At 38.9% G+C, this 27,683-nt stretch overlaps 1 protein-coding gene and 1 long non-coding RNA gene across 6 annotated transcripts in view; one reads left to right on the top strand and one right to left on the bottom strand.

Annotated features, from left to right (window-relative positions):
• LOC142068670 (uncharacterized) overlaps window positions 1-27,683 on the bottom strand; it is a 115,194-nt gene that overhangs the window by 27,194 nt on the left and 60,317 nt on the right. Inside the window, exon 2 of one of the 2 annotated variants that reach the window (XR_012664591.1) lies at window positions 17,806-17,971. This is a non-coding gene — a long non-coding RNA (uncharacterized LOC142068670). The remainder of the gene's footprint in view (window positions 1-17,805; window positions 17,972-27,683) is intronic. The other variant, XR_012664592.1, reaches the window with a different exon arrangement.
• The window catches only part of ADAMTS18 (ADAM metallopeptidase with thrombospondin type 1 motif 18), a 97,850-nt gene that overhangs the window by 41,740 nt on the left and 28,427 nt on the right, over window positions 1-27,683 (top strand). For all 4 annotated transcript variants that reach the window (XM_075118429.1, XM_048816532.2, XM_075118428.1 and 1 more), the window contains 9 exons: window positions 248-353; window positions 5,129-5,266; window positions 6,588-6,741; window positions 7,834-7,929; window positions 8,864-9,012; window positions 15,671-15,843; window positions 18,939-19,069; window positions 19,201-19,324; window positions 21,068-21,312. In XM_075118429.1, the coding sequence (XP_074974530.1) occupies window positions 248-353; window positions 5,129-5,266; window positions 6,588-6,741; window positions 7,834-7,929; window positions 8,864-9,012; window positions 15,671-15,843; window positions 18,939-19,069; window positions 19,201-19,324; window positions 21,068-21,312 (1,316 nt within the window). The remainder of the gene's footprint in view (window positions 1-247; window positions 354-5,128; window positions 5,267-6,587; window positions 6,742-7,833; window positions 7,930-8,863; window positions 9,013-15,670; window positions 15,844-18,938; window positions 19,070-19,200; window positions 19,325-21,067; window positions 21,313-27,683) is intronic.

Genomic DNA, 27,683 nt, shown 5'->3' with positions numbered 1-27,683 from the left:
GATTGGGCACAGTGTGTGCATATATCGATGTGTGTATAGGCACATGTGTGCACTTCTCTATACAACACTCCCTTTTTTGTTAAACGTAGCTCTGCCTACAATTCCTGGTGCTCCAAAATGAACTGAACTTTCCTCACACATCAAAATAAGCATGTACTCATGAAAACATGTAGTATCCATCACAATGAGATGTATGTATCTTACAGTATTTGAAATAACATCTCTTCTGCCTTTCCTCCTCCCCCAGGCTTTGCCCCTATTAGTGGCATGTGCAGTAAATACCGTAGCTGTACCATCAATGAAGATACAGGGCTTGGCTTGGCTTTTACTATTGCCCATGAATCCGGACACAAGTAAGCTATTTTTCTCCTGAGTCCTTCCCCCTATATATATATTATAGATATATAATTTTATTTATATTATAGATAAATCTTTCCCTCCTGTATCTATATTATGGATAAACATATCAGTGAATGGAAAGTGAATGTCTGCTGCGATTATGAAAAAGCTGATACCCCACTGAAAAATTCTATAGATCATTTACAGAGAGGGGTCATGTGGTTAGAAAAGGGGACCATTAGAGCTCCTGGATTCTGTTCCCATTTTATACATGCATCTTGTTAGAATACAACCAATGTGTCATATTTTGTAATCACCATAAGTCTAAGTCATGATCATCCACTCAGCTGCCGTGAGTTGAGGAGACTCTACTGTGGCATATCTTGCCTGCGGAACACAAAAAGGGGGACCAATGCCACTTGCATGTCGCTGTTCTTACCTCTGTGGGATTCTATGGAATCTCCTCTGCTGAGTAAGAATTAGGGCTCCCTGGGATGTGAGGGGAGTATCTTGGAGTGGTAAGTGGAGGAACTGATGCCCGTGATGCTGTTCTTCCTTCTTGTTGTGGCTATTCTAGTTGATAGCTGTGCCAAAGTGAATCTTGCCTGAAGTGCCTGAAGTAACTGTACAGCACAAGTATACTCCCCCAGGGAGGGAGATCTTGTCCCGGTGGAGGATTGACTGCCTAGGTCTTGCCGTAGAAGGAAGGGACACAGCAGATAGCAGTGTGGAGGAACAGCCCCTTTGTGCGTGATTGAATGATCTCTGTCTCAGCAGATCCTGGGATTCATAGGGTTTAGTAGCCATTTCCCTGCCATCCTCCTTTGCCTCTTACTCCTCCCCATTTAGGGTAAGATTTGGTGGAAGGTAGTCTTTCTAGAGGTTCTCAGGCCACTTGTCACCTTCTTGCAGGTATTTCCACTGGACTTTTATTTCTATAGTAGGAATTCGTCCCATATTTTCTAACATCTGCTGATCTTCTGCCACTAACATTAGGTGCCTGCCATTGATCTTCTATTCTCTTAGATGTTGACATAGAGTATCTATTCAGAACTTTTCCTTTGTCAATGACAGCGGTACTGGATTCTGCTGTTCAGTTGTTACATGAATCCCTCTGATTCTGCATGACTGAACTGGGGCTATTCAGTTTTCATTGTATAAATATACTTTCCAGCATACACTATGACCTAATGTCTACATGAGCGTCCCTTTCACAGGTTTCTGTACTTCTGAAGGGAAATAAGGAATTAGGGAATAATCCATCTCTTAATGAAGTCAGTGGGAGTTTTGCCAGTGATTTCAATGGGACCAAATAAGTAAAATATATAGGGCCTGATTCTCCTCACTTACATCAGCATAACTCTACTGATTTCAGTAGAGTTACTCCTGATATGGCATGCTGTTCTAGAATTATTCTTCTCGTATCTTAATTCTCTTTCCTTCTTGTTTGTTTTCTTCATTCTCTTTTAAATAATATATTTGTAGCTGTTAAGTTTTGCTTGTCATCTCTACTGCTTTTCTAATCTTTATATTCTTTGGCTTCTCTTTGATTACTTCTGTATTTCTGCATCCTGACAGGAAGGATGTCTTTCCAAACTAAATAAATATAGCATCCTGGAAAGATTGCCATCTTTACTCTGCAATAACAGGTAGAAAATTTCCCTGCTGTCATTCATCCAAGCTTGTGTTCCTGAAAGAGCTTTGTATGGGAAAAGCAGAATTTGGTAGCAATGGTGCCTGGAAGCAGACTATCCTTAGAAATATTGCCTGATGATCTTATTGACAATCAGGTAGCAATACTAGGTGGGAAAGTGCATTTGAAACAAATACAAGATTTCATCATATAAATGCAATGGACTTTAATATTAGCAATATTAAATTAAATATTAATAATACTTCCTTCTGAAAATCAAAGTTACTACTAATGTAATCTCAGTTTAATTAACAACTCCAGGTACACGCTAAAGATTTGCATTTGTGAAATGGTGATTCACAGGCATGAAAAAAATCTATCAATGAACAAGTGTACCTGGTTTAGTTTTACTAATGGGGCTCATGGGCATGCATTGCTTAAAAGTTGCAAAGCTGTGCATTATAGAAACGAGTGGCCTATATCACTGTGTGAAATGGGGCTGAATGAGATTATGTAAGAACAGAATGTGATCCTTTACATATGATTGACCAATGCAATGGAATTTCCCTACCCTGTACAGGGAGAGTACTCCTGTAGCGGGATTTATCAACTTTAGGGCAGGTTTGTACTGCTAGAGAAGTGCAAAGCACAAATATAGCTGAGGATCTGGCCCTGTAATCCGCAGTTTAGAATGGTTTTAAGCAAGAATCTTCATTTATTTTAACATATTATTTAACATTTTAACATTTATATGAAAATTTCCATTATTCAAGACTACTGAGAGCAAAAAAGAAAACAATACCCCATGGGAACGTCTGTAAATTCAGGTCATTTCAAAGTATTGCTCACATGACAGAGCAGTACTCATTCATAGGAGTCGGCACAGTCCCTTGTGCATTCAGTGTCTTTTCAAGTCACACAGTATCTGACCCCTCCTCCCCCGATCTTGGTCCCATTGACATTAGGGGAAAGTACTGATCCAGATCTAAGTCTGAACTTTGTTTTTGCTCCTCTCTCTACAGTGAACCTCCAGACTTGGGGAAATTTCAGACCTCTGTCCAAAACCTTCTGCTTTTCTAATCCCTAATGATCCTGACTATAAATACAGGATTCATTAAAGCACACAGTGTGTATCTGATAAACTGGTGTGATTGTTCTGAAGTTGCTGAGGTTTATTGTGAAAATACTAAACTAAGGATTTCTTACTATGTGTATTATATACTCGGTAGATCACACTGAGATCCTTGAGAATGGCTATTATTGTTAAACATTTTTATGGTCTTCTTTAAATAGTTTATGTTTTTACCTGAGCGTTTAATAGCTCTTTGGGGAGTCGATGATCTATTGTGTCATTGAGCATTAAATCCGTGGATTCTTTGGCTGCAAAGCAAGTGAACTAAATTTTTATTCCACTAACTATTAATAAAATATTTGCTCAACTGGGATTTTTTGTCCATTTGCTAAGTGAACAATTTTCTCAGCAGGGCCAGATGCTCAGCTGGTGGAAGCGGTCTGGTGACTTTGATGGGCCTACACTGATTTACAGCAGCTGAGCATCTAGTCTTCCCTCCCTCCCCCGCACACACCCATTACATGCTCAAAACTGCCAATGCACGAACTGAAGTAGGAGACCGTGAAATTTCTATTCAAAACACACTGAAATTCTCAGATGTACCATATATAAAATAAATATAAAGTAGAGAATTAGAAAGATGTGAAACTATTAACTTTTGTGTAGCCATAAATTCCACATTTAGCATTTTAATGGACGTTTTATTATTGCTTATTATTATTTATATTATGGTAGTACCTACCATATTCAAATCAGGGTACTATTGCCTAGACATCTGGCAAAACATCTAGTAAGAGACACTCCCTCCTCCAAAGAGGTACAGTCTAAACAGACAAGATGTACTATTGGAGGAATGGGAAAGCAGGATAATGAAAGGAGAAGTGAATCTCCCAAGGTCCCAGATTGGGTCAGTGGCAGAGGCACTCTAAGCTTGGGCTCTGACTCAGGTTTGAGCATAAGTCTCCCTTCCATCCACACACAGATCAGTCTGACTCAGGTTAGCAAGCACTCAGGGCCTGGGTCCTAGGACCCTGCTGGGGGCGTGAGTCAGAGCCCAAGTTCTGCTGTGACTCCGGTCCAAGCCCTGTCGTTTTGCAGCATGGATGAATTAGCACAGCCGTGAGACCTGAATCCAGCAATTGTAAGCCCAAGTTTACCATGCAGTGTGCACGTACAAGCAAGTTCCCAGACCCAAGTTTACAATGTAGTGTAGATGTACCTAAATAGAACAGGTCTTCTGACCCCCAGTCCAGTGCTCTATCCACTAGACACACTGCCTCTGTTGCATTTTGGTTCATATTTGACAGTAGTTGAATATGTTTGGTTACCCCCTCAAATTAGTGTGGCAGGATGAAGGTTCTCTATAAATAGACTGTGAAGATTCAGTGTCTCGTAAGCTGAAAAGAGACATATGGGGTGAAATTCTGGCCCCAGTTAGTGGGAGTTTTGCTATTGAATTCAGTGGGGCCAGTACTGCACCCAGGGATTTGTGTTGCAGATTTAACATGTCCACTTGTGAATGAGAGTTCAGTTCACCACTAGCATAACTCAGTCCACAGTAGATGTGTTAGCAATTGCAGTAGGTACTGTGGTGTGAGGAAAAAAATAATCTCCCCTGAGCAGAGGAATGAGCCCAGCACCTTATTTTGCATGGGCCACCAAACAGCTGACAATTGTTTCATAAGCAAACTGATGTGCAGGAAAGAGAACTTTATTAAGCAGGCTGAGATGCTGGTGTTACATGCTGATGTTCTGGTGTTTGTGTACTGGCAGCCTGGGGGTTTGATTTATGTTCCTGAACCCCTGATGCCTCGCCAAACTAGATTTCCCCTGAAACTCAACCTTCTTTGTCCGGTTCCATGTACTGTACTGCAAAAATAAATTTCAATCTCTATCAACCTGGGCTTGACTAGTGACCATTGTTGTGTTCATTTATTTCTGGCTTGTACATTTTTTCATCCCTTTGTGGACTTCGTTGATAGAATTATTGCATAAAATAACAGCGTCTCTTTCTCCTTAAAAGCTGTCTCTTGTTTCTGGCATTTTGTTTCTGGTGCCCCTCTCATTTGTGGTTCTCTTTCTAGCTTTGGCATGATTCACGATGGAGAAGGAAATCCCTGTAGAAAAGCCGAAGGTAACATTATGTCTCCCACGCTTACAGGAAACAATGGGGTGTTTTCCTGGTCTGTATGCAGCAGGCAGTATCTCAATAAATTCCTCAGGTAGGTCAGATATAAGTCAGGATCTTCCATAGGAGGGTGGCAACTCTTACAATTGGCTTTCTGGTGCAAATACTCATGATTAGAAATTAAAATTTAACTTTGGTATGGATTTCATCTCTGTGAAAAAGGCCAGTACAAAACCAGTGTACCAGATGAGCCCACAAACTTTGGTTTGTATGGGACATAAGTGGTACTATAGGCCTTTGTGCTGGCTCTCTGTGAATATGCTGCAATATTCACTTGTATTTCATTCTTTCCCCAAACATTATTGTCAAACAGGTTTATTAGAATATTAGTGAAAACTGAATATAAGAGGGGTGTTGACTGTGGAAATGAATGAATATTTGTGGATTTTTTCCTGACCTAGTCATAGCTGATTGTCATGCTTTCAATAAGCGTATTTTACAGAGCTGCTGAAAAAAAATGGTATCCCATTATTTCCCTTATGGTACAAACCATGTATGCTGATAAAGGAGCAGCCTTTAGTTCTAGCATTTAGAATCACCAGAATTGCAATCTCTGCAATATAAGTTCTTGCTTTTATTACATGAACCCCACAATGGCATAATATGCATACATTGCCATTGAATATAGGAGTGGACACTTAGATACCAAACTGGTTTACCAGATCAGGGGAAAGGAAAGATGACAGAGTTTGGGGTGATTTTCTCAGCCACAATAAGTAATATTGCTATAGGAAAATTATTAATCCACTTTGGGGTATTCAAGCATTTAGTATGGTCCAATAGACGCATAGTTGGACGACAAACTGTAGGTAGATTGAACTTCCATACTCACGGAACCACAAGCACTAAGGAGGAAGAATGATGGATAATAATATGTAATTTTGGTGTTAACGTGTGCCCAACCAGCAAAAAAACCCAAAACAATGCTGATTGGTCTCTCAATTAAAACACTGAGGCCTTTTTGTGTGGCCTTTCACATGAAGAATACGCAGAAATGAGACACTGCACATATGGGTTCCACTTCTGGAAAGCGTAGTCTAGGGAGATCTCCTCGCTCTTGGTTACACTCACATAAGGAAGGGAGAATAGGAAATTGACACCATTTATACCTAAAATTACCATAATCCTAGAGCCTGGAAATTCCTGCTTCCTAAAACTTTGCAGGTCAGGCTACCAAGGAGAAGTCAACATCTCTTGGCTCCTGCAGCAAATATTCTCATTCAGTGCATGCCTACAAAGCTAGAGAAAGGTACTGTATGCAATAGCTTGTGTTTTTGCTGTTCTCTAGCAAATAAAAGTATTTTTCATAAAAAAAGATCAACATCATGATTAATAAATATACATTCTCATTGTAGTACAGCTCAAGCTGCTTGCCTGATTGATGAACCTAAACAAACAGGACAATATAAATACCCTGATAAACTGCCAGGGCAGATCTATGATGCTGATACCCAGTGCAAATGGCAATTTGGAATGAAAGCAAAACTATGCAACCTCAGTTTTGTGAAGGTACCTCTTAATATTTTTTAACAAAGTTAGAACTGACATTAGAAAACTGTAATGTTCTATAAATGAGTGCAAGTAGTACAATGAGCAACAAGGTCTGGATTATTTTTGAACCTGAAATTGCTTGGCATGCTTGTCATATGCTCTGAAGGTTCTAGCCTGTTAGGGAGTTGCACAACCCCAGAGGGAGCTTCAGAAGGGACTGTGCCTCTGAGATGCAAAATCTTTCCAGGATCTACAAGAAGTGCAGGTTGAATGCACAAGCTTCACCATCCATTAGGATGCTACAGCATGCTCTTTTCTCCAGGGACCAGGGTGGTGTGGCTACAACTCAGGGGAAACTAAGTGCTGCAATTGTGTCACTTGTACAGAGGGTGCAAGGAAAGGAAGATTTTATATGCTCCTTCAGTCCTTATGCATTTGCAGAAAGGCCTGGCACAATCTAGCTCCTCATGAGAAGATTATTTCGGAGTAATAAAAATGCAGCTTTCCATCCTTAGCTTTTTGATGTAGGATGTAGTCATATTAATCCAATATTTACGCAGGTGGCTGTTCCAGTCTCTTCGATTTCTTTAAGAAAGGTGTTCTGTTAAAATCACAATATGGCCATTCTGAAGATGTGTTGTCATTATTATTTATTTATTATTATTATTATTATGGCTCTGCTGCAACATTTGGGATTATTTTATGTTAACCAGCATTTTGCCAGGTGACAACAATTTTTTTCTACACAGTCTTTCCAAACATTTCATGTGTGTTTCAAGAAAATTGATTCCCTCCACAGTTTTAGAAGGCCTGTAGAGTTGTTCATGTTGTGCCCTTGGAGTTTTAGTAGCTATTTGGTTCTTTTATAGTCTCACCTTGAACAGACAAGAAAATAATCAGAGAACCAAACTTGAAAATGTTCTAGAAATATGAAGTCAGTAGACCAGCAAGTAATCATTATGCTATACAATGTAGAACTAGTTCTTTGTTCAGAAATGGGTCTAATTCATAGGGCTTTTGTGATAGCAAAGGAATGCTTTGATGAAGTGTCACTCATGAAAACTTCTCGACATCAGCATACAATGGGGGAATTCTCTGATTTTTTTCTAGGATATATGCAAATCACTCTGGTGTCATAAAGTAGGTCATAGATGTGAGACAAAGTTCATGCCAGCCGCGGAAGGGACAGCTTGTGGCATAAGTATGGTAAGTAACTTAATTAGTGGAGCTACAGTATTCTAACTTGTATTAGAATACAGTGGACCAAGGGCCAACTGCAACTTTCATTTAAGATGCTGAAAAACATCCAATGCTTTTAATAGGAGTTAGATGAAGGCTGCAAATTCAGGCATGCCAGAAGCAGCATATATTTTACTGTAGCTGCTTATGCCGGGAATGCATTTGGCCCATAGTCTATAGATGTATTATCTTTATTGATCAGCCTATTGGAAGGAGTCTGAGTCTACGTTCATTTGCTTTACCATGATACTGTAATTGCAAGTATGAGAGATAATAATCGTTGCTATTAGTGCATGTGATTCAATAATTACTGATAGTTTATTTTACTGTAATTTGTAATTTGTATTAGATATTGTAATTTTCAAGAGCCTGATTTGTTTCCTTGCTATATTTGAGAATCTTTCTTTATTTCCCCCTTTCTCGTATTTCAATAACAGTAAATTAGTAGCTAGAGGGGAAAATGGCTTCTAATTTTTATATGCCCAACTCTGAATGTCTGGGGCTGATTTAGAGGTGCTATGCACCCACAGCAGCTGTTAACATCAGCTGGAGTTTTTGGTACTCATCACTTCTGAAAATCAGACATAGAGTGTCTGGAGTTGGCCATCCAAAATTGAAGCACGCCAAATTAGAGACCACTTTTGAAAATGTGGTCCTCAACGTAGGCAGAGTCTCAAAGCTAGACAAGTGCTAGAGTTTTTCTTTGTATGTCATCTTATTTATCTTGGTACTACTCAGGGCCCCAATCCTGCTAACACTTGAATTCAATGGGGCTTCTAATTTATATAGAATTAAATGAATACTTAAGTGATGGCAGGATTGGCACCTGGGTCTTTTCTTCTCAGCAGCTTACTAGGTAGCACCAGCTGTGACGGAACATTTGTTGACATTCTTTTGACAGTGGTGTCGAAGAGGTCAATGTGTCAGATATGGCGATCATGGACCCAAGCCCGTTAACGGCCAATGGGCTGCGTGGTCCGAGTGGTCCAAGTGTTCTCGGACCTGTGGAGGTGGAGTCACCTATCAAGAGAGACACTGCAATAACCCAAAGTAAGACATTGCTGTGGAAAGGTATTATTTTTATAATAATTATTTCTGATATTATAACAAAAAAGGGGAAAGAATAGATTTTGTTGCAAATTCACATGGGGTCTCCTTCTGAGACTCTCGGAGAGCTCCACAGTACACTGTGAGCAGTCAGTTACAAATCAGTAGGATGGAGAGCTGTGAAAGATGGAGGATATTCCGATATCAGGAACTAAGGGCCTGTCCAAAGCCCACTGACATAAGTGAATAGACACCCATTGACATCAATAGATTTTTGATCAGGCCTGACTGAGTTTTAAATAGAACTGGTTGAAACGTATCAAAATGTTTAGAATAAAAAAGGGACAAAATTTTGGCAAAAAACAACAACCATTTTTTGACCAGCTATAGTTTTAAAGTAGCTCTAATGTCTGTTTTAATATATACATTTTACTGTTATATAGTGTACATGCTCCCACACTGCCTTCCCAGCTTTCACTAATCTGTACCTTAATTGGCATTTCTGTCCAAAAGGCAAAGATTACATTGGCCTGTAGATTTCAAAAACCCTCTCATGGCTTAGAATTGCCAGTTCAGATGAGTGACAAAGGGCGATCAATCCAACATCTTTTTCAAGTATTCAATTCAGTTTAGCTTGCAGGAAAAAAAAATGGTTCACTGGTTTATTCTGGACACATCTCTAGACAGGCATAGACACACATACTCTCCATCGCAGCCCATGAAATGATTATTTAAACCATGGCCAATAAAAAGACAAAGAATGACAGATTTTATATGAAACTGTAAAGTAGCATACACACCTCCTGTATAATATGAAAGTAGCAATATTCACACTTCACATTTTATAGTATGGGAACATGTGGCTTAGTGATAACAGTCTCTGTTGCCCTTCAATTAATGGAACTAATCCTTAAAAAATCTGTGGCAGGGCACTTGCTTAACTTTTTCTGTTGTGTCTCTGTGTTATTGGATAGACACAGGATTCATGGTATATATGAATTCACAGCAGTCTCTAGACGTGCACAAATGGATTCTCAATGGAGAGTCACATAAACATTTGATTTTTTTTTACATTGGTCCATTTGTATCACAATTTTAATGCAGGTAGATAGATGTTAGTTTTTATGCTGAAGTTTCCATGGGATCTATGTATATACCATCTATCTATCTACTTAGTGCTCTTTTCTCAAGTTCTTTTATGGCTATCTCGGCACAGCATAGAATATAGAAGGGGGACCTCTACTAATTGAAATGTTTCAACTAGTTTGAGTACTTTGACTTACATTTTAGCCAGTGTTATAAGTAAACCATTCCAACTGGAACCGTGTGTGACTGCAGTATATTGTATTTAAACCATAATTAAGAAATGTGTGTTATGGACTCTGGTATGAACACGTTATGTTCAGTGCCAGTACTTGATCTTGTCTCTGCCTACTCTAATTACATTAGGTTAGTGATACTTCACTTAGAGCCAAGAGGACTAACTGTAAAATCTCTATCAGAATTAGACTTATGAAACCCCAACACTATAAAAAACACTGTCTACAGAACATCCTGTTCCAGGATGAACAAATATACATATAGATGTATTTCACATCCCTGACCAATAGTGATTTTAAAATAAAGGTGAATTCATTGGAAAGAGTCTTTAGCTAGTTACACTGTGGAAACACAGTTAAAAACAATGACGACACATTCACTGTATTCTGTGCATGTGCACAGGCATGAAATCCTAATGATTCTGACGTAAATCTTCAAAATTCCCGAAATCCATTTCCGTTTCCCAAATCCAAACTGCGTGTGGAAAACTAAATTTGTTTCTCCCACTTTGATTTTTCAAAGATTTTGGATGACACCAAGGCATTCAGCGAATTTAGCCTTAACTCTGTTGGTGAAATTCAGTCTTCAGCATTATGAGTATGCCCCACTGAAGCTTCATTTCAGCCCTCAAAATAGGTCTTCTAAATACATGGCCTGATTTTCAAAAGCATTGAGTCTCCAATGACTTCAGTAGGAACTACTGGATGTTCAGTGAGCTTAAAGATCAGATCACTTATTTGGAGCTTAAATATGAAATACATTTAGATTCCTGGTTTTGAAAATCTCGTCCTGTGTGCGCGCACACGTCTGTGTGTGAGTATGAGTCTCTTCCTGTAAATAATACCCAACCAATTCAATTTCCTTTTTGTTGATGCTTGTAAGACAGTCACTGTGGTCCTGCTCTACAGTCTGCTGAAACATAGTCTGAATGACTGTCTGAGGTAAGCATGAATTTACAGTACCAAACACCTACTGAGGTCAGCTATAGTATACTGAGAGCTATGCAGATTTGCTAAACTCATTACGCTTGTATAAATTGCCACAGCATAATTTCAGGGATCTGGTTTTCATACATCACAACATTTTACAATTAATATAGTTTCCCAAGAAATAGATTACATAATTCAATAGTTCAGCTGGTAAAGAGCCTAAATAGTGCCCAAGAGATTTAAGTTAATACCTAAATCATATTGGTGGGATTGTGTCTTTTCCTACCTGCTTCATAATTGTGCACTGGTTGCTAAAAATATTAGAATACAGTTTTGGCATGTGCGTAATAAAAAGACTAAAATAAGAATTATTTATTAACTAAAACAACTTTTTATTCTTTTGTATTCAATTATTTTAAGAATGATCACAAGCACTGAAAATTTAAAGTAATAATGCAGTTTGAAACAGTAACTAATCAAATTTTATAAGGACCATGAAAGAATTCTGTAGACCATTGACTTCATATAGGAAAAAATTATACTTTAGCATTGTAATACTATTAATAGCATTTAGGCCAATGCTGAAGTGTGCACATCTAGATGTAAACTATTCCAAAATTTGAAGGACTTGGGAGCCAGCACTTCATGGTCTAGTCACCATTATTAATTGTACTGCATTGAACAGCATCTCTGTAAAGAGCAGTGTACACATCATTGCAGTGTATTGTTTGTATTCCATCTTTCAGCTTCAAGTGAGTAGTCATCCCAGATCTTTTAATTATTGTCACATCTGCTCCAACAAGGTATTGACTACATGTCTATTTGTTTTTGTTTTTTGCAGATGTGACTTCATAATCAATCATTTAGCTACTACTATAATGATGGAATGTGCATATGGTAACACATATATATACACCGCTAGGGCTGCTTAAAATAGTTTTGGAGTGGAGGCATTGGCTTTGCTATGGGTATTGCAGATGGGCAAATTCATTTAAGCCACACTAATAGTATTTTAATACCTTAGGTCTTTTATTAATTGTGTTATTTATTAGTACATTTATTGGAGTCTTTGTGCTTGGACTCTTTGAGATGGTTTATAAATTAGTCTTTGGTGTCTATTCTCTGCAGCCCCAACTTCAAAACTGCTTGCGTGTTTTGGTATCCCCTTTGTTCTTCCATTGTCTGAATCCAGAAAACACCTAGACACGCGAGTAACTTTACTCCTATGTGTAAAGTTATGAATGTGTTTGTGTGGATCAGCGCCTTCAATTGTAAGCACTTTGGACAGAGACTGTGCACTCCTATTTGTATTGTGAGGTGTGTAGCAAACTATTTGGTTCTGCTAAATAAATAAAAACAACAACAATAATATGAGTTGATTAGTACATTGAGATTTACATGTAAATCTCTGTGCTTAGCCTCTCCCCGTCCCGAACATCCATAGGACAACACAGCCAGCCTTCTTTTTGTAAAGATTACCCCTTCCACATAGTAACAGCGCAGGGTTAGATTGTGGTAACCCTTACTTAGCACTCCAGTCCTCTTGGACAGCCCATGTAAGGGCTTCCCACAGGTGAGGGGGTCTTCTAATTAGTTTTTCCCCTCTGGGAGTGACTCGTTGATAAGGGGCAGAGACAGGTGAGGAGAAAGCAGAACCCTACCCATACCCTGCCTCCCGCTTACTCACTGACTAGCAGTTTGGCAGAGAGTTGAGTATACTGCACCATTTAAAGTTCTGTAGCACAAATGGAAAACTAGAATGCTTCTCTCAGTGCTCCTCTAGGTTGGTGGAACTTTTTACCATCCTCAAATGCAGGGCTGGGGCTAAAAGCCACAATCTAACCCTAAATGACTCTGTTATTTTGCTTGTTTGGTGGCTTGTACTTGGGCAGGGACTTGCTTCCTTTCCCCTGCTTACATATAGCGAGTCTTGTTCCCTAGGCCAGAGGAACTAAAAGAAATCATACATGCTGTAAAGGAAAGGTGTCTGAACAGAAATTAGTATGGGCCCAACAACTTTTCCTGCTTTACTCAGGCAAAACTGAGTCAACATATATTCTCTCTGAACTGAAGAATAGTTTTGGCTGAACTGAACGGCTGCCAATCAGGATGGGAAGCATGCCCTAATTCACTATAGGCCCAGTGTTAAGATGGCTAGTAACAATTCTAGTCCAGCCCTCGGGTGAGGTCAGTGCAAGATTGTTCCCTACAGCACATTTCCCTAGTGCTCTGCCCAGTTTTAAATGGGCTAACAGATGGATTTCCACCACTTCCTTTGAGAGACTCTTCTGTTGTCCAGTATTCACTAAAGACTTCTGAAAAAGCCAGCTATTGTATTGCCTTCAAAGCAGTAATGCTGATTCAAGACATGAAAACAGACTCCAGCTTGTTTTACAAATGTATGAGGATTAGAATATAGGAATAAGCAAATAGTATAAAAATATAATTGCAAAATGCACCTGGAATCTCTTATCCATATTTTACCTAGTTGTCCCCTCAGCATCACTCCACAATGGATTCAACAGGAAAGTGTGTTAACATAAGTTACAAGATATACTGGACATGGGGTACATTTATAATACAGTGTGTAGGGATTTAAACAAACTACTCCCATTATCCTAGTTAGGAACTGTACAAATACTGCACCAGGTACATTATTCTGAAAGTGTTTCCCTTGATGTATGTGTAACATAGCCAAGCCATTCACTAAAAGACCATAACATACATTCCAAGTGTATATTTTCCCTAACATTTTAAACCATCATTAGACAAATGTATGCAGGTGCAGAATTGGAACAATAGTTCTACTTACATCTTTTTCACTAGAAGCAAAGCTAAGTAGAATAATACAAAATACTTGACAATGGTTAGGCTGCTGGTTTGCTGAGAACATAGCCTATCATGCTGATCAATCCAGTCAGATTGTTTCCTTGTATTCCCCTGTCCATCTGTCTATATCCATCTATTTTCTCTTGTATTATATTTAGACTGTAAACTTTTTAGGGTAGGTTTCAGAGTAACAGCCGTGTTAGTCTGTATTCGCAAAAAGAAAAGGAGTACTTGTGGCACCTTAGAGACTAACCAATTTATTTGAGCATAAGCTTTCGTGAGCTACAGCTCACTTCATGCATCCGATGCATGCATTCACAGTATGCATCCGATGAAGTGAGCTGTAGCTCACGAAAGCTTATGCTCAAATAAATTGGTTAGTCTCTAAGGTGCCACAAGTACTCCTTTTCTTTTTAGGGTAGGGACTGTTTTTTTGTCCTGTGTTTGTACAGCACCTAGCACAATGGGGTTCTGGTCCATGCCTGGGGCTCCTAGGTACTATGAAAATACAAATAAATAATACTAACAACAACAATAAAATCACATAGTTTTGGGCACTGTGGTATATAGGAACTCTGCAAAATTGTACGTTGAAACCATAACATCAGTAGATTTCTATGTAGATCTGCATGGAATAGAGAGGTGACTAAATACAGTAATCAACTGCTCAGCTCTCGCAGGCATTCTGAAAAAGAGCAAGGCTAACATTTTTAATTTGTTTATATTATACACACCCAGTAGCAGTTAAAAATCTAATTATATAATTAATATATGAATAATAGCAAACTAATGATATCGTTTAACTTTGTACTAGTCCAAATTTAGGAAAGCATCACTATTCAGAAGGGTATTCAAGTGCACAATTAAAGTCCATTGAAGTCAGTGTGCCTTAAACATGTGTGTAAAGTTAAACATGTGCATAAATGGTTTCCTACATCAAAACAACTGTGCACAATCCCTTGTTCTCCTGTAAGAGTTGAGCTGCTGGGTAACTATTTAAAGGCATATTTCTACATATCGTAGTATTAACAATATCAGAATGCAATTGTTCATTCAATGTATGTTTGATTCGTTTTACGTTATCTGTTACATTTTCCTTTATTAAGCACTATTATGGTAAATAATTATTGTTGCATACATGAGAATTCCTGGATCACGGTAGTCTGAAAACTGGCATATAGCAAGTCAGTACATTGATACTATTTACTTCCACAGGTCAATAATTCTGAGATCTGTAATTGTGTTGACCAATCAGATCATACATGCAAATAAAAATATCCTGACTGGCAAGACTTGAATTCAATGAAAACATTATTCACTTCTAGATGGGCACATGGTTAAATGGATATATAATGATCCAAGCAGATAGCGTTTGTTGACTACTTTGCTTGGTTTTGGTGATGATTAAAATTCATTGTCTCTTGAGAGAAATAAGAACCTTTTGGGTCAATAAGTCATGATATTTAGCTCAACAGAAGTCAATAGAATGATGCTTCTTAATGAACTGTCATTGAATGTATTTAACAGGTGTCAATCATATCCACTTTTGGTTTTGCAAAATATTTTTTTTTCTTTCTTTGCAGGCCACAGTATGGTGGCAAGTTCTGTCAGGGCTCCGGTCGTATTTATCAGCTTTGCAATATTCAGCCATGTCCACCCAGTAGTCTGGATTTCCGTGCCCAGCAGTGTGCGGAATTTAACAGCAAGCCTTTCCGTGGGTGGTACTACAGTTGGAAGCCCTATACTAAAGTTGAAGGTAATTTGGCCATGGTTCTGATTGACAAAATGATTTGCATGAGGCAGGCTACCTCGTTATAATTCATTGATATACTCTGGGCCAAATGCAGCGCCTCAAATGTGTGGAAATCCAGAGAGACTTCTGTGGAGCTGCACATGCTTTCTAGCAAGGTTGAATTTGGTCTTTGGTGTAACGTCATGTGTAAGAGCCTGCAGAGAAGTTGGCTTTGATTGTGAATTTAGATCTCTATCCTCTGTTCCCTGACCATGCTCTCCCTCACTTTTGTTTTACATTGCTTTTTTTTGTTGTTAAAACAAAACAAAAATAAAAAACAAAAGGAGACCCAAACAACAAACCACCTTTTCCCACAAATTTCTCTATATGGGAACCACCAACTCCTACAATAACATGCCAGAATCTTAATTCATTTGGAATGTTCTCAGATTTCTAAATGTAACAGTAAATCAACCCTTTCGAGTTTCCTACTGTTATATTCTCCTGAGAATTGTTGCTGGGGCTTTATAAGACTCATGACTCAGTAAATATTCCTTGTCTGTTGCTCAAGTTTAAGTTTATTTTTCCTGCATACGCCTCAATTTTGTAAACATCCAGTATCATTATTAGGATTTTATTGGATAGTTAATAGCTACAAATACTTCCCTGTAGTTTCAAAGCACAGTGAATATTTGTGATTGCTATTTCTTAAATGAAAGTGGTGGGTATAGGTCATATTGTGGCTGCTTTGTCTACAATTCACAGAAGTTGCCTTCAAATACCTTGAGAGGGCATACTTTTATATACATATATATTTTTAAATATGCTTTTATTTGTGGTCTGCTTAAATATTCTTTAGAGGATAGTCAACATTAGCTGGGAATACAGTGATTTAAGCCATCTTTATTTATATAGACATGTTATAAGTAGTTTGATTACTGTTTAGAAGCCTGCATTCTGATATAACCATTGTGGCTGGGAGGAATGTGTAAAACTAAAGAGGAGTGATCTAGTTGGAGTGGGTTTCAGAACTAGGTGGCAATGTCTATTGCATTAAATCCTTCATATGATGTATCTTGTTTAATATTTACGATCATTGTGACACATTTATTTTAAACAGATGGGACAAGATTTTCAAAAATAGGAGCCTACTTTTAGGCATTAACGGAAAAAAATTCAAAAGCACCAGAGGGATTTAGGAGCACAAGTACTGTTGAAAGTAAATAGGACTTACACACCTAAAGCCCTATTTGTGCTTTTCAAAATCTCCCCTGAAGTCTGTATTTAGACTTAAGGAGGTGGGCTGATTTTCAAAACTGCTGAACAGCTTTTACTTTCTATGGAAACTTCTGGGTCCTGAAAATTAGAATACATGGGGTATATCTGCACTGCAAAAAACCACCGACCTCAGTAAGTCTCAGAGCCTGGGTCTGCAGATTCGGGGTCACATTACAGCGCTAAAAATAGCAGTGCAGGTGTTCCTGCTCGGGCTGGAGTTTGAGCTCTGAGACACAGCCCCACCACACACCTCTGGGTTTCAGAGCCCAAGCAGGGATATCTAACACTCTATTTTTAACACCGTAGCATGAGCCCTGTGAGCTTGAGTCTGGAGACCAGGGATCTGAGACTCACTGACGCGGGTGTTTTTTTGCAGTGTAGACATACCCTTAGTTAGAAGCCTAAATATAGATTTAGCTGTCTAAGTTTAGCCTCCTGTTTTTTGAAATCTTGACCATATTGCTTAATATTGATAGCGAGTGACTCAATAATATTGTCCAGTCTATGAAAAGCAATCATTACAATACAATTATTGAATTTTCCAATATTTAACCAATCAATTCCCTTGTAGGCATAATGCGTGATCTGTGTATAAGAAGGACTTGATTGGCAGCTAACTGTGCGTAGGGATGACCCGAGATCAAATGGCACCCCAAGTGAGGAGTGTCTTTGGTGCCCCTCCCCCCCATTTATTAAATTTTTGAATACCTTATTTTTTATTGCATTTGTAGCCCATTTCACAACTTTGATGCACAACTTTCATGCATGATTTATCCCTGTCAGAGCCTGGAAGATGATAGCTTTACCCATTGTTTTCCAAGGGTGTGCTGGGGTATCCTCATCATCCATTGTCTTCTTAGTGGTGACCATTCTCCTGGAATTCAAGCATTACATTCCATTAACCCTAATATGAGTTAGATCAATACAGTCACACAGGAAATTCTAATAACCCACCATAGTTATACAATAACTTTTCCTGACTGACCACGTCACATGCAGAGTTGATAAAATTAGTACATAGCAGTATTCTTAGATTATTACAGAGCAGCTCCACCTCTGTCACAGTAGTACTTTGTACCCCGTTGTGTATCTAAGAACATAAGAACGGCCACACTGGGTCAGACCAATGGTCCATCTAGCCCAGGATTCTGTCTTCCAACAGTGGCCAATGCCAGGTGCTTCAGAGGGAATGAACAGAAGAAAAAGCAATCATTGAGTGATCCATCCCTGGTCATCCACTCCCAGCTTTTGGCAGACAGAGGCTAGGCATACCCAGAGCATGGGATTGCATCTCTGACCATCTTGGCTAATAGCCCTCCATGGCCCTATCCTCCAGGAACTTATCTAGTTCTTTTTTGAACCCTGTTATAAGTTTGCAATGAGTTCCACAGGTTGACTGTGCATTGTGTGAAGAACTACTTTCTTTTGTTTGTTTTAAACCTTCTGCCTGTTAATTTCATTGGGTGACCCCTGGTTCTTGTGTTATGTGACAGAGTACATAACACTTCCTTATTCTCTTTCTCTGCACCATTCATGATTCTGCCATATCCCCCCTTAGTCACCTCTTTTCCAAGCTGAAAAGTCCCAGTCTTTTTAATCTCTCCTTATATGGAGAAGCTGTTCCATACTCTTAATCATTTTTGTTCCTCTTCTCTGCACCTTTTCCAATTCTAATATAATCTTTTTTGAGATGGGGCGACCAGAACTGCATGCAGTATTCAAAGTCAGGGTGTACCATGGATTTATATAGTGACATTATGATATTTAATGTCTTATTATCTATCCCTTTCCTAATGACTATCTATCCCTTTCCTAATCTACTTGTCTCTTCATGTTTTCAGAGGAAGATAGATGTAAATTGTACTGCACAGCTGAAGACTTTGACTTTTTCTTTGCAATGTCCAGCAAAGTGAAAGATGGAACCTTATGCTCCCAGAACAAACATGATGTTTGCATTGATGGAATTTGTGAAGTAAGATAAACTGAAGTTTCTTTCAGTAACAATGTCATTTTTAAGTGAACAATTTACTCCATAATAGAAAATGCAGCTGTTACTGAAATTCCCTTGTGTCTGAGTCCTTCACTTCTGCCTTTTGCTTTCAGCAAGTAGGGTGTGACCGTGGACTTGGTTCAAAAGCTGCTTTGGATGCCTGTGGAGTTTGTAAAGGAGATAATTCAACGTGCAAGTTCTTTAAAGGCCAGTACTTGATCCAGCACAAAGCTAATGGTAAGGAAAGCTGTTCCACATGATCATCAGCTCATTGCTCTGCTGGATCTCCATGTAGTATATATGGCTCTTTGCTCATTAGGGCAATGGCTCAAGGTCCAGATGTAAACTGAAGTTCACGGGGAGAGTGAGTAAGAGTTCATATCTCCATTGTTCCTAGACTACAAGAAAACCATAAGTCTTCCTTAGTTAAACTGCAATTATTTTATTGTTACTTAAGCCACTTTCCACGCTCACCTGTTTGTTTTTCTTTAAAGACAAAAAAGAGTTTAAAGCAGTGGTGAGCATCCTGCGGCCTGTCAGGGTAATCTGCTGGCGGGCCGCGAGACAGTGTTTACATTGACTATCCGCAGGCATGGCCACCCACAGCTCCCAGTGGCCACGGTTCACTGTTCCTGGCCAATGGAAGCTGCGGGAAGCAGCAGCCAGCATGTCCCTGCGGCCCGCGCCGCTTCCCGCAGCTCCCATTGGTAGGGAATGGGGACCTGAGGCCACTGGGAGCTGCGGGTGGCCGTGCCTGCGGACAATCAATGTTAACAAACTGTCTTGTGGCACACCAGTGGTTTACACTGACGGGCCACGTGTGGCCCATGGGCCACAGGTTGCCCACTACTGGTTTAAAGGGTGGAGGGTTCAAGGTCGCAGGTGAGTGAAAAATATCTGAACTATTTTGTCTTGAATGAGATTGTGGAAGATATAAAAAGTTGTTCACAGACTAATGACAAACATGCAGGTGCTTCTTGTTCTATTTAGAACCAAAAACAATTTATGTATATTTTGTGATGTACCTTGATTGGAACCTTTCAACTGGGTTCTGTGGATGGGCCAGTATTTAGCGTGCAAGTCTGGGACTCAGGAAAGTCATCTTCAGTTGAGAGAGGAAGGATGGACCAGTGGTTAAGATCCTAGTGGAGGGATTGGGAAACCCAGGTTGAATTCTTTGCTGCCCCACAGACTTCTTATGTGACTTTGGGCAAGTCACTTAGTCTCCTTTAGTTTTGCCATGTGTGAAATGGGGATAATAGCACTTCCCTAGCTCACAGGCATGTTCTGAGGCTAAATACATTAAAATTGTGAGGTGGTCAGATTCTGTGGTAATGGGACCAGATATCGAGATATAGCATTACAATGTTATATTGGGAAATCAAGTGGCCTGTGCAATTACAGAAGCAGTACACCACTGGGAGTTATAGTCCAAGTGATTTGTAGTGTGTGACCAGGGTGCAGAATGGGTGAAATTTTGGGTGAGGGCCAGCATAAATCCTTACTGTATGAATAGGTAAAACACAATTTCATTCCAATGGAAATGGCCTGTATATAAGGCAGATCCCCAATAACTGGAAGATCTAGTTCTGTCTAGGACCTTGCACACACACTCTGCATTTTGTTGCATTTCACCCCAAAAGTGTATTGGTCCTGTTAGATTATAGGCATTACAGAGAAAATGTGGTAAAACAACTGAAACAGATTGATTGTTCCTGATATGCATTAAAAAAGAATTTGATTTTCTTGTCTTTAGGAAGAAAAAAATAATAGAATTCCAGGGAGTGATTCACCCACTAAATTGCTCTAATTATAAGCTGGTGTAGAACCTTTAAAATCAAATGTTGTTACACTATCATAAATCTAAAGCAACAATTTGATGGATCAGGACTGCTGTCTATATAGTCCCTGGTTTACTCAAAATAGGGAACTTTATTTTATTACAATTGGGAAAAATATTGCTTAATTCTTTCATTGTAGACTATTATCCAGTGGTCACCATTCCAGCAGGAGCACGTAGTATTGAAATCCAGGAATTGCACATCTCCACCAGCTATCTTGCAGCGCGCAACCTGAATAAGAAGTATTATCTAACAGGGGACTGGACAATTGACTGGCCAGGAAAGTTCTCCTTTGCTGGGACAATTTTTGATTATCAACGCTCTTTTAATCATCCAGAGAGTCTATATGCAGCAGGGCCAACTAATGAGACACTGGTCTTTGAAGTAAGCTTTCTTCTGTTTATTCTATCATTGATGTCTATTACAGAATTAGCAACGACAGCTTTAGCTCAGTGCTGTAGCTCTCACACAGATTAAAGAATAGCATTGAGTCATGGTACTATTCAGACTTAATTGTATAGTCATGCTAGACTGAAAGGCCTTTCACCAGTTTGTTGAGGTCTGGGATTTAGTAAACTGTCACAAGGCTAGTGAAAAGGAAAATGTGTAAAACAAACTACACCGTGTTATTTCTCAGTTGCCACACAATTGTAATGGAGATTATAGTCTCATTCAATAAATGTTATACAATACAATTCAGTGACGTGCAAACTAAATACCAAACAGCATGGTAAAGCGTAAGAGCCACATTTTCAAATATTTCCTCTGAAGCTATATGCACATACAGGCTTTTGTGCATGAGGATTAGGTCATTGATTGTCTAAACACTACTCGTGGATGCCTAGGCAATTTCCATTCGTGCAGTTTTGTAGCTAACGCCAAGTGGGAGAGAGGGGGGGGGAAAGATTTTTCACAATCAAGGCACTACCGCCTGGTCTGTCTGCCACGTGTTCTGAGTCAGAGATCAGTACAGCAGAAAGTGAACTTAGTGCTCAGATCATTTTTGATTTGGTTTTGTTTTAGAATTGCAGCACTTTTGCTCTGGGTAAGGAAAATCCTCTCCCTACCCAGTTGCTTTACCAGACTTTCCTTTAATGTGTCCCAGAACAATTGATGGTCAACTGCTAGTTGATGATAATTACAGAGGCCCTAGCTACATTATTTTACTTCTTTCCCTGGAAATCTCTGATAAGTCTCTGGAACCTCTAGCTTGTCCATTTGGCATGTTTTGACTCATCCTTCACTGTCAGAGTGGGGAAGCAGCTCTTCCCTTAGGGAAATCAACTCTTTCCCACCCCGTGCACTAGTGCCCAGATTAGATCACTACCAAATACATTATTTTGCCTTCAGTGCACATGTGGAGGATGACATTCAGTGTTGTACATCTTTCTCTGAGGCAGCCGTGTCTGGTCCTACACCCCATTACATTCAAAATACTTGTAATATGAAAAAAAGTGGAATCCTGCTGAAACTTAGCCGCGATGATTAACAAGCCCAGAGCTTCACATCTCACCTCTCCTTCATTTCTTTGTGTAGGAAAACGAAGCCACAATAAGGTCTCTTTACACCACAGTGTGAAATTTCTGCTTTCTTGGCTTCTTTCAGTATTAGCCAGACCTTTACATTTATTTAGTATAGTTTTTATCTGGAATATTTAATAGTTGAGTTAAGTCTTACTTAGTCTTTAAGGCTCTAATTCAGGGAAATATTTAAGTCTGTACTTAATTTTGTTCTTAAATCCCATCGAAACCAATGGGATTTAAGCCTGTGCTTGAGTGCTTTGCTTTGGGAGGGATTGCTGAAAGGGGCCAAAAGAATTTTCTTGTATTACAGTATATCTTGATATTTTGTGCTTTTTAAAAGCTACTAATTTCTTTCATTCTCTGTATATTTGTCTATTGACATGAACATTTTAGCCTTTAGGAGTGAAACGTTTCAGACGCGAAGCCCAGTCTGTGCAGTCATGTCCAAAATAGCTTTATACCAAAGCTCCAAGTATACGTACAAATACTAAGAAATATTACACTGAAATCTGGGGAATCTAATTTATCATAATGCAGTGTAATTTGAGCTATATTGTTATAATCTTGCAACTGAAGTATGAATAGTAAATTGACATAGAAAGTGACTTGTTTTGTTGCAGATTATGCAAAAATATTTTTTAAAAATCTGGTTTTAATGCCAGATAACTCGTCTATTTTCATCCTGTCAAATTATGCTGAAGAGCTTTGCTTAGGTTTCACATTTAACTTCAGGCTATTGCTCCTATGAGAGGTTATTTAAACTTCCCATGTATTTTTATTGAAATACCTACACTACTAGCATTGGCAACCAGGGATTTTAATGACTAAAAAAGTTACAGTGCATGTAGGACTATGTATTCCAAAAATATATAATCTATGGACTGTTGTTAATATATATATATATTTACCATCTATAATTTAAGTGACATTCAATGGACTTTATTCTTAAGCAATGCGAAGCATGTTGCTTTCAAAGAGGTACACTATTTTGGCTCCATCAATTACTCTAAGCTATGAAAAAGCCAATCCAAAATATAAACAAACACAAATCCATTCTTAGAAACCAGGCATGCACCTAAAACGTAACATGACAATTTACTATTTCAGTACAAACGATGAAGCAGATCCTGCTTCAACGATACAGACCTAAGATAGGCAGACAGCATATCACAAGGGGTATTTGAACATGCCCCTGTTCAGAGAAGCATGCACAGCCAGCTTGGGGGCCCAATCCTGCCAACATTTTTCTCACAAAGGTAGTTTTTATTTCCATGAAATAAGCATTTGTAGGATCAGGCCCCTATATAGTGACAACTTTTTGTCTAAAAAATTGGGTCTGCTTTTTAAAATGTATATGAGATGTATACAGATTATATACAGTGTTGTTGTATAGTGTATATACAGTGTTGTTGTTGGGACGTCGGTCCCAGAATATTAGCAAGACAAGGTGGGTAAGGTAATTTCTTTTATTGGACCAACTTCTGTTGGTGAGAGAGACCAGCTTTCAAGAGACACAAAGTTCTTCCTCAGATCTGGGACAGGTACTCAGACCTTTCCCAGACCCAAAGAAGAGTTCTGTGTAGCTCAAAAGCTGGTCTCTCTCACCAACAGAAGTTGGTCCAATAAAAGGTATTACCTCCCCCACCTTGTCTCTATGATGCTTTATTATTGTCAGTATTCTTCCAAGACCCAAGAGCAATTCAATTACTAGTTTCTGGAGAAGATTTCTATTGGAGGGTACAATGGGTGTCCTTGTAAAAACCCACAGTGCATGCATTACTGGCATTTGCATGTGTAAATTGAGTAAATGCATGCACATATAAAGGAGTGAGGTTCCTACATCTGCCAATGCAAGGTTTTGTGAGTGCACCGGTTGCATCATCCAGTATGATCCTTTGCATGGTAGATTCACATTGCTTGAGTTTACTTATCTGTGCATTCCAGCACTCTCCAAAATGTCTCTATGATATCCAGTTTGTACAGTATGACGCATGTTTTAAGAGGTGGGAAGGTGATTTAAGCAAGATGAATTCATTTTACATTTTTTGTTTGCTGACAATTTTTAAGGTCCCTGGATTGTTTCTCTGTCACATACATACCTTATTTCCCCTTTACTTTCAGGAGATAAAGTATTAAAAATCACTGAAGGCCACATTAATGAATTACCACATTCCCTCAGTAAGGGGCATCACACACTTGCACCATTTGGCCCATAGTTCTCCCTCTTCCTCCAAACGGGAAGTATCTGGGATCAGCCCTTTATCCCATTACCTTAACCAGTGCCTGCTTGGCTGTGCTGGCTGCAGCCCTGTGGGGCCAGATAAAGGTTCCATCCACTCGTTGCCCCTGCCTCCTCACTCCCAGCCAATCTATCTTCTTCTAAGGAGTAGAAGAAATGTGGATGCTGCTCTCCCCTTTCCTTATGACGTGCAAGGAAGCAAGTGGGACCTTATGCTTCCTTACTTCCCTTCCTGGATACGCTAAAAAGTGATAATCTTGCCCTAAGATTCCACTAAATATTTCATGAAAAATTCACCTAGGGGATTTTGGTTTTCCACCCCGTCAGAGTTCAGCTGAGCACCTCATTTAATCTAAAACTTGACAGTATTCATGAAAATACTATTCAAAAATTGGTGAAAGGCAAGAAAAGCATGATGCAGCACTTTTCATATTTACATTGGAATATTACAAATATATATATAATTACGGGAACCAGTTATACCAAGGAAGGCAAACAGGAGTGAATCTATAATTTAGCTGGGTTGCGGGGGGAAAAATATGAACTTCCATGGCCAACTATTTTTTGGTGGAAGAGAATAAAATTGTGATGAGAACAAGGAATGAAATGTGTGAGGGCAGTGGTGTTTCATTACACGCTTTGTTAAAAGTGCAAAAGCTCAATGAGATTTCAAAATCCACCAGAGCTTTTCCAGATAGGGCAGTGAGTGGAATCTCAGGTGATAAAGTGCAGCAGTTACTCTGTATGCCAGTGCTTCTTGGAATCAGTGGAAAGTCCTGAAGTTACAGCTTACAGTTAGTAATATTTATAGTTTGCTGATTTGGGTTTAGAGAAGCCAATGAAAACTGAAACAACAAAAGCCGAGATTCACTGTGGATTCACAAACTAGCTCCACAAATGGCCAGATTTTGGCTGGATGAAAAAATAGACAAAGCTTTGTGGTGGTAGAAATGTGATAGTTAAATGATAATCTGGGATCAGGAATGAATACTAGGCTTTTAACATATGGTTTTGGTAAGGCAATTGTGTCATCTTAAGTAGAGACATACTAGAATTTTTTTAAATGAAGTATGAAGTTCAGTGCTTGACGCTATTACAATTGTCTGAGATTCAGACATAGGTAATTTAAGGTCACCTGGTTTCAATTTAAAGAAGTTGTCAGCATTTTTCAAAGAATTTAGCAAGAGATTTAGCTCAAGAAAGAATTTATTGTGGGTTCAACACTCCATTTGCCTAGCCTTACAAATCAGGCCTGACAATGGTGGGAAGTAAGCAGTGAAAATATGTTCTCCATATTAGGTTAGCATCAGTAAGCAGAATAGCAAGGAGAACTTGGTCATCAAAAATTATGCAGATTTCCAAAGGAGCTTGCAATGGTCACTGACTTCCAGTGGCTCAGAATACTCAGTCACTCCCCATCATTGGCTAGAATTGTGGGTAAGGGTTTAAACTAAATGCCACTATTTAGTTTAAATTTATCATAGATGTGAGAGAGAATAAAGTAGTTTGATCATGGATTGATAAATTGATTGGAATTCAAGATAATGTAATAACACATTTGCCTATTTATCAGTGAAATGTGCTACCATATCACCTGCTTTATATCCATATGTGAAAGCACAGTGACTTTCTCAGGATGACGTGACATAAAATAATTGGGAACATTAAAGTCTTCAGCAAACATACCTGAAATATTGAATCAAGGAAAAATGAAAACTCTGTGAAAGAAGATGGGTTTATCTCAACAGCAATAACTAACAGATGGATGGGATGTTTTACAAAGAGGCGAACATTCACAGGAAGAGAAGGTGAATGTAGCTTCAAAGCAGGAAAAGATGTCTAATTAAAATCAATAAATCACTTCCTCTTTGTTGAATGGGGAAAAGGGAAAGGAAGCCAGGTGGAAAGACTTTACTGATTATCTAACTGCCACTAGGAGACAGGCAGGTTGCAGTTATAAAGCGTTACATTTGTTGTTAGCTACCAGATGTATTGATTTCTCCTAAAGAGAAAGTGAGTTGAAGAGAGCAGAGATGTGCTTATAAGATACAGATGTAGATCCTACAGAAGGGATAAAAGGATCCTGCTTTAGTGAAAAGAGATTAGCTGGACAGTATCCCTTAAAATAGTGCATTTAGCATGTGAACAGTAAAAAGAAGGAGACACAACAACAAAAGAGGATAAATCTGAAACAGCTGCAAGTAGGAATGAAATCATACAGGACTTTCCAAGGATACCTCTTGTTTATTTTTAAATGACCTTAGAGGAATTGGCTGAAGAGTCCTGATTTCTCATAAGCTAATTGTAAGATATTATGATGCCTTCTAGAAATTTTTAAAAGGATATAAATAAACCCTTGAGTTTCACAGCTTAAGCCAACCACCAAATGACAGGTGGAAGAAAGACCTTTCCTCTTCTGTAGTTGTCCAGTCCAGGGTTTTTGTGCTTTCCTCTGAAGCATCTGGTATTAGCCACTCTCAGAGACAGGAAACTAGACGGACCACTGTAATATGGCATTCCTGTATTCCTAATAGGCTTTTTTGGCAGCCTCCCACAGCATACAGTACATGAGATTCTGGTCTCATTTACACCAATGAAAACAGAGTAAATTCTGTTGAAATCAGTGGAATAACTCAAGATTTATGAAGATGTAAATGAAATAAGAATCTGGCTCAGTATGTTGAAAATGAACAGGAATTAAAGTTTTTTTTGTGTAACTAAGCTGCCAAAGAAATGTATTTGATTTGTAACCTACTAGGAATGCCAGTCCATTAAATGTCAGATTGGTTCACAATAGGTGAAAAGTGCAGTGATCTTTCCAAGAACACCACCAGTTCAACAAGATACTAACCTCCCCCACACAGAAGCCTGCAGACTCACTGGTCTGCCATCATTGGTGATACCTCACCTATAGAAATGACCAATCAGTGCCAGAGATGGAAGTGATCACAAAATCTGGATCCATATCTAAAACTTCTCAAAACTTGGGTGAG

This window comes from Caretta caretta, chromosome 12 (assembly GCF_965140235.1).
Source record: "Caretta caretta isolate rCarCar2 chromosome 12, rCarCar1.hap1, whole genome shotgun sequence".
In the NCBI taxonomy this organism is placed as follows: Eukaryota; Metazoa; Chordata; order Testudines; family Cheloniidae; genus Caretta; species Caretta caretta.
This window is presented reverse-complemented; position numbering and strand designations above follow the sequence as displayed.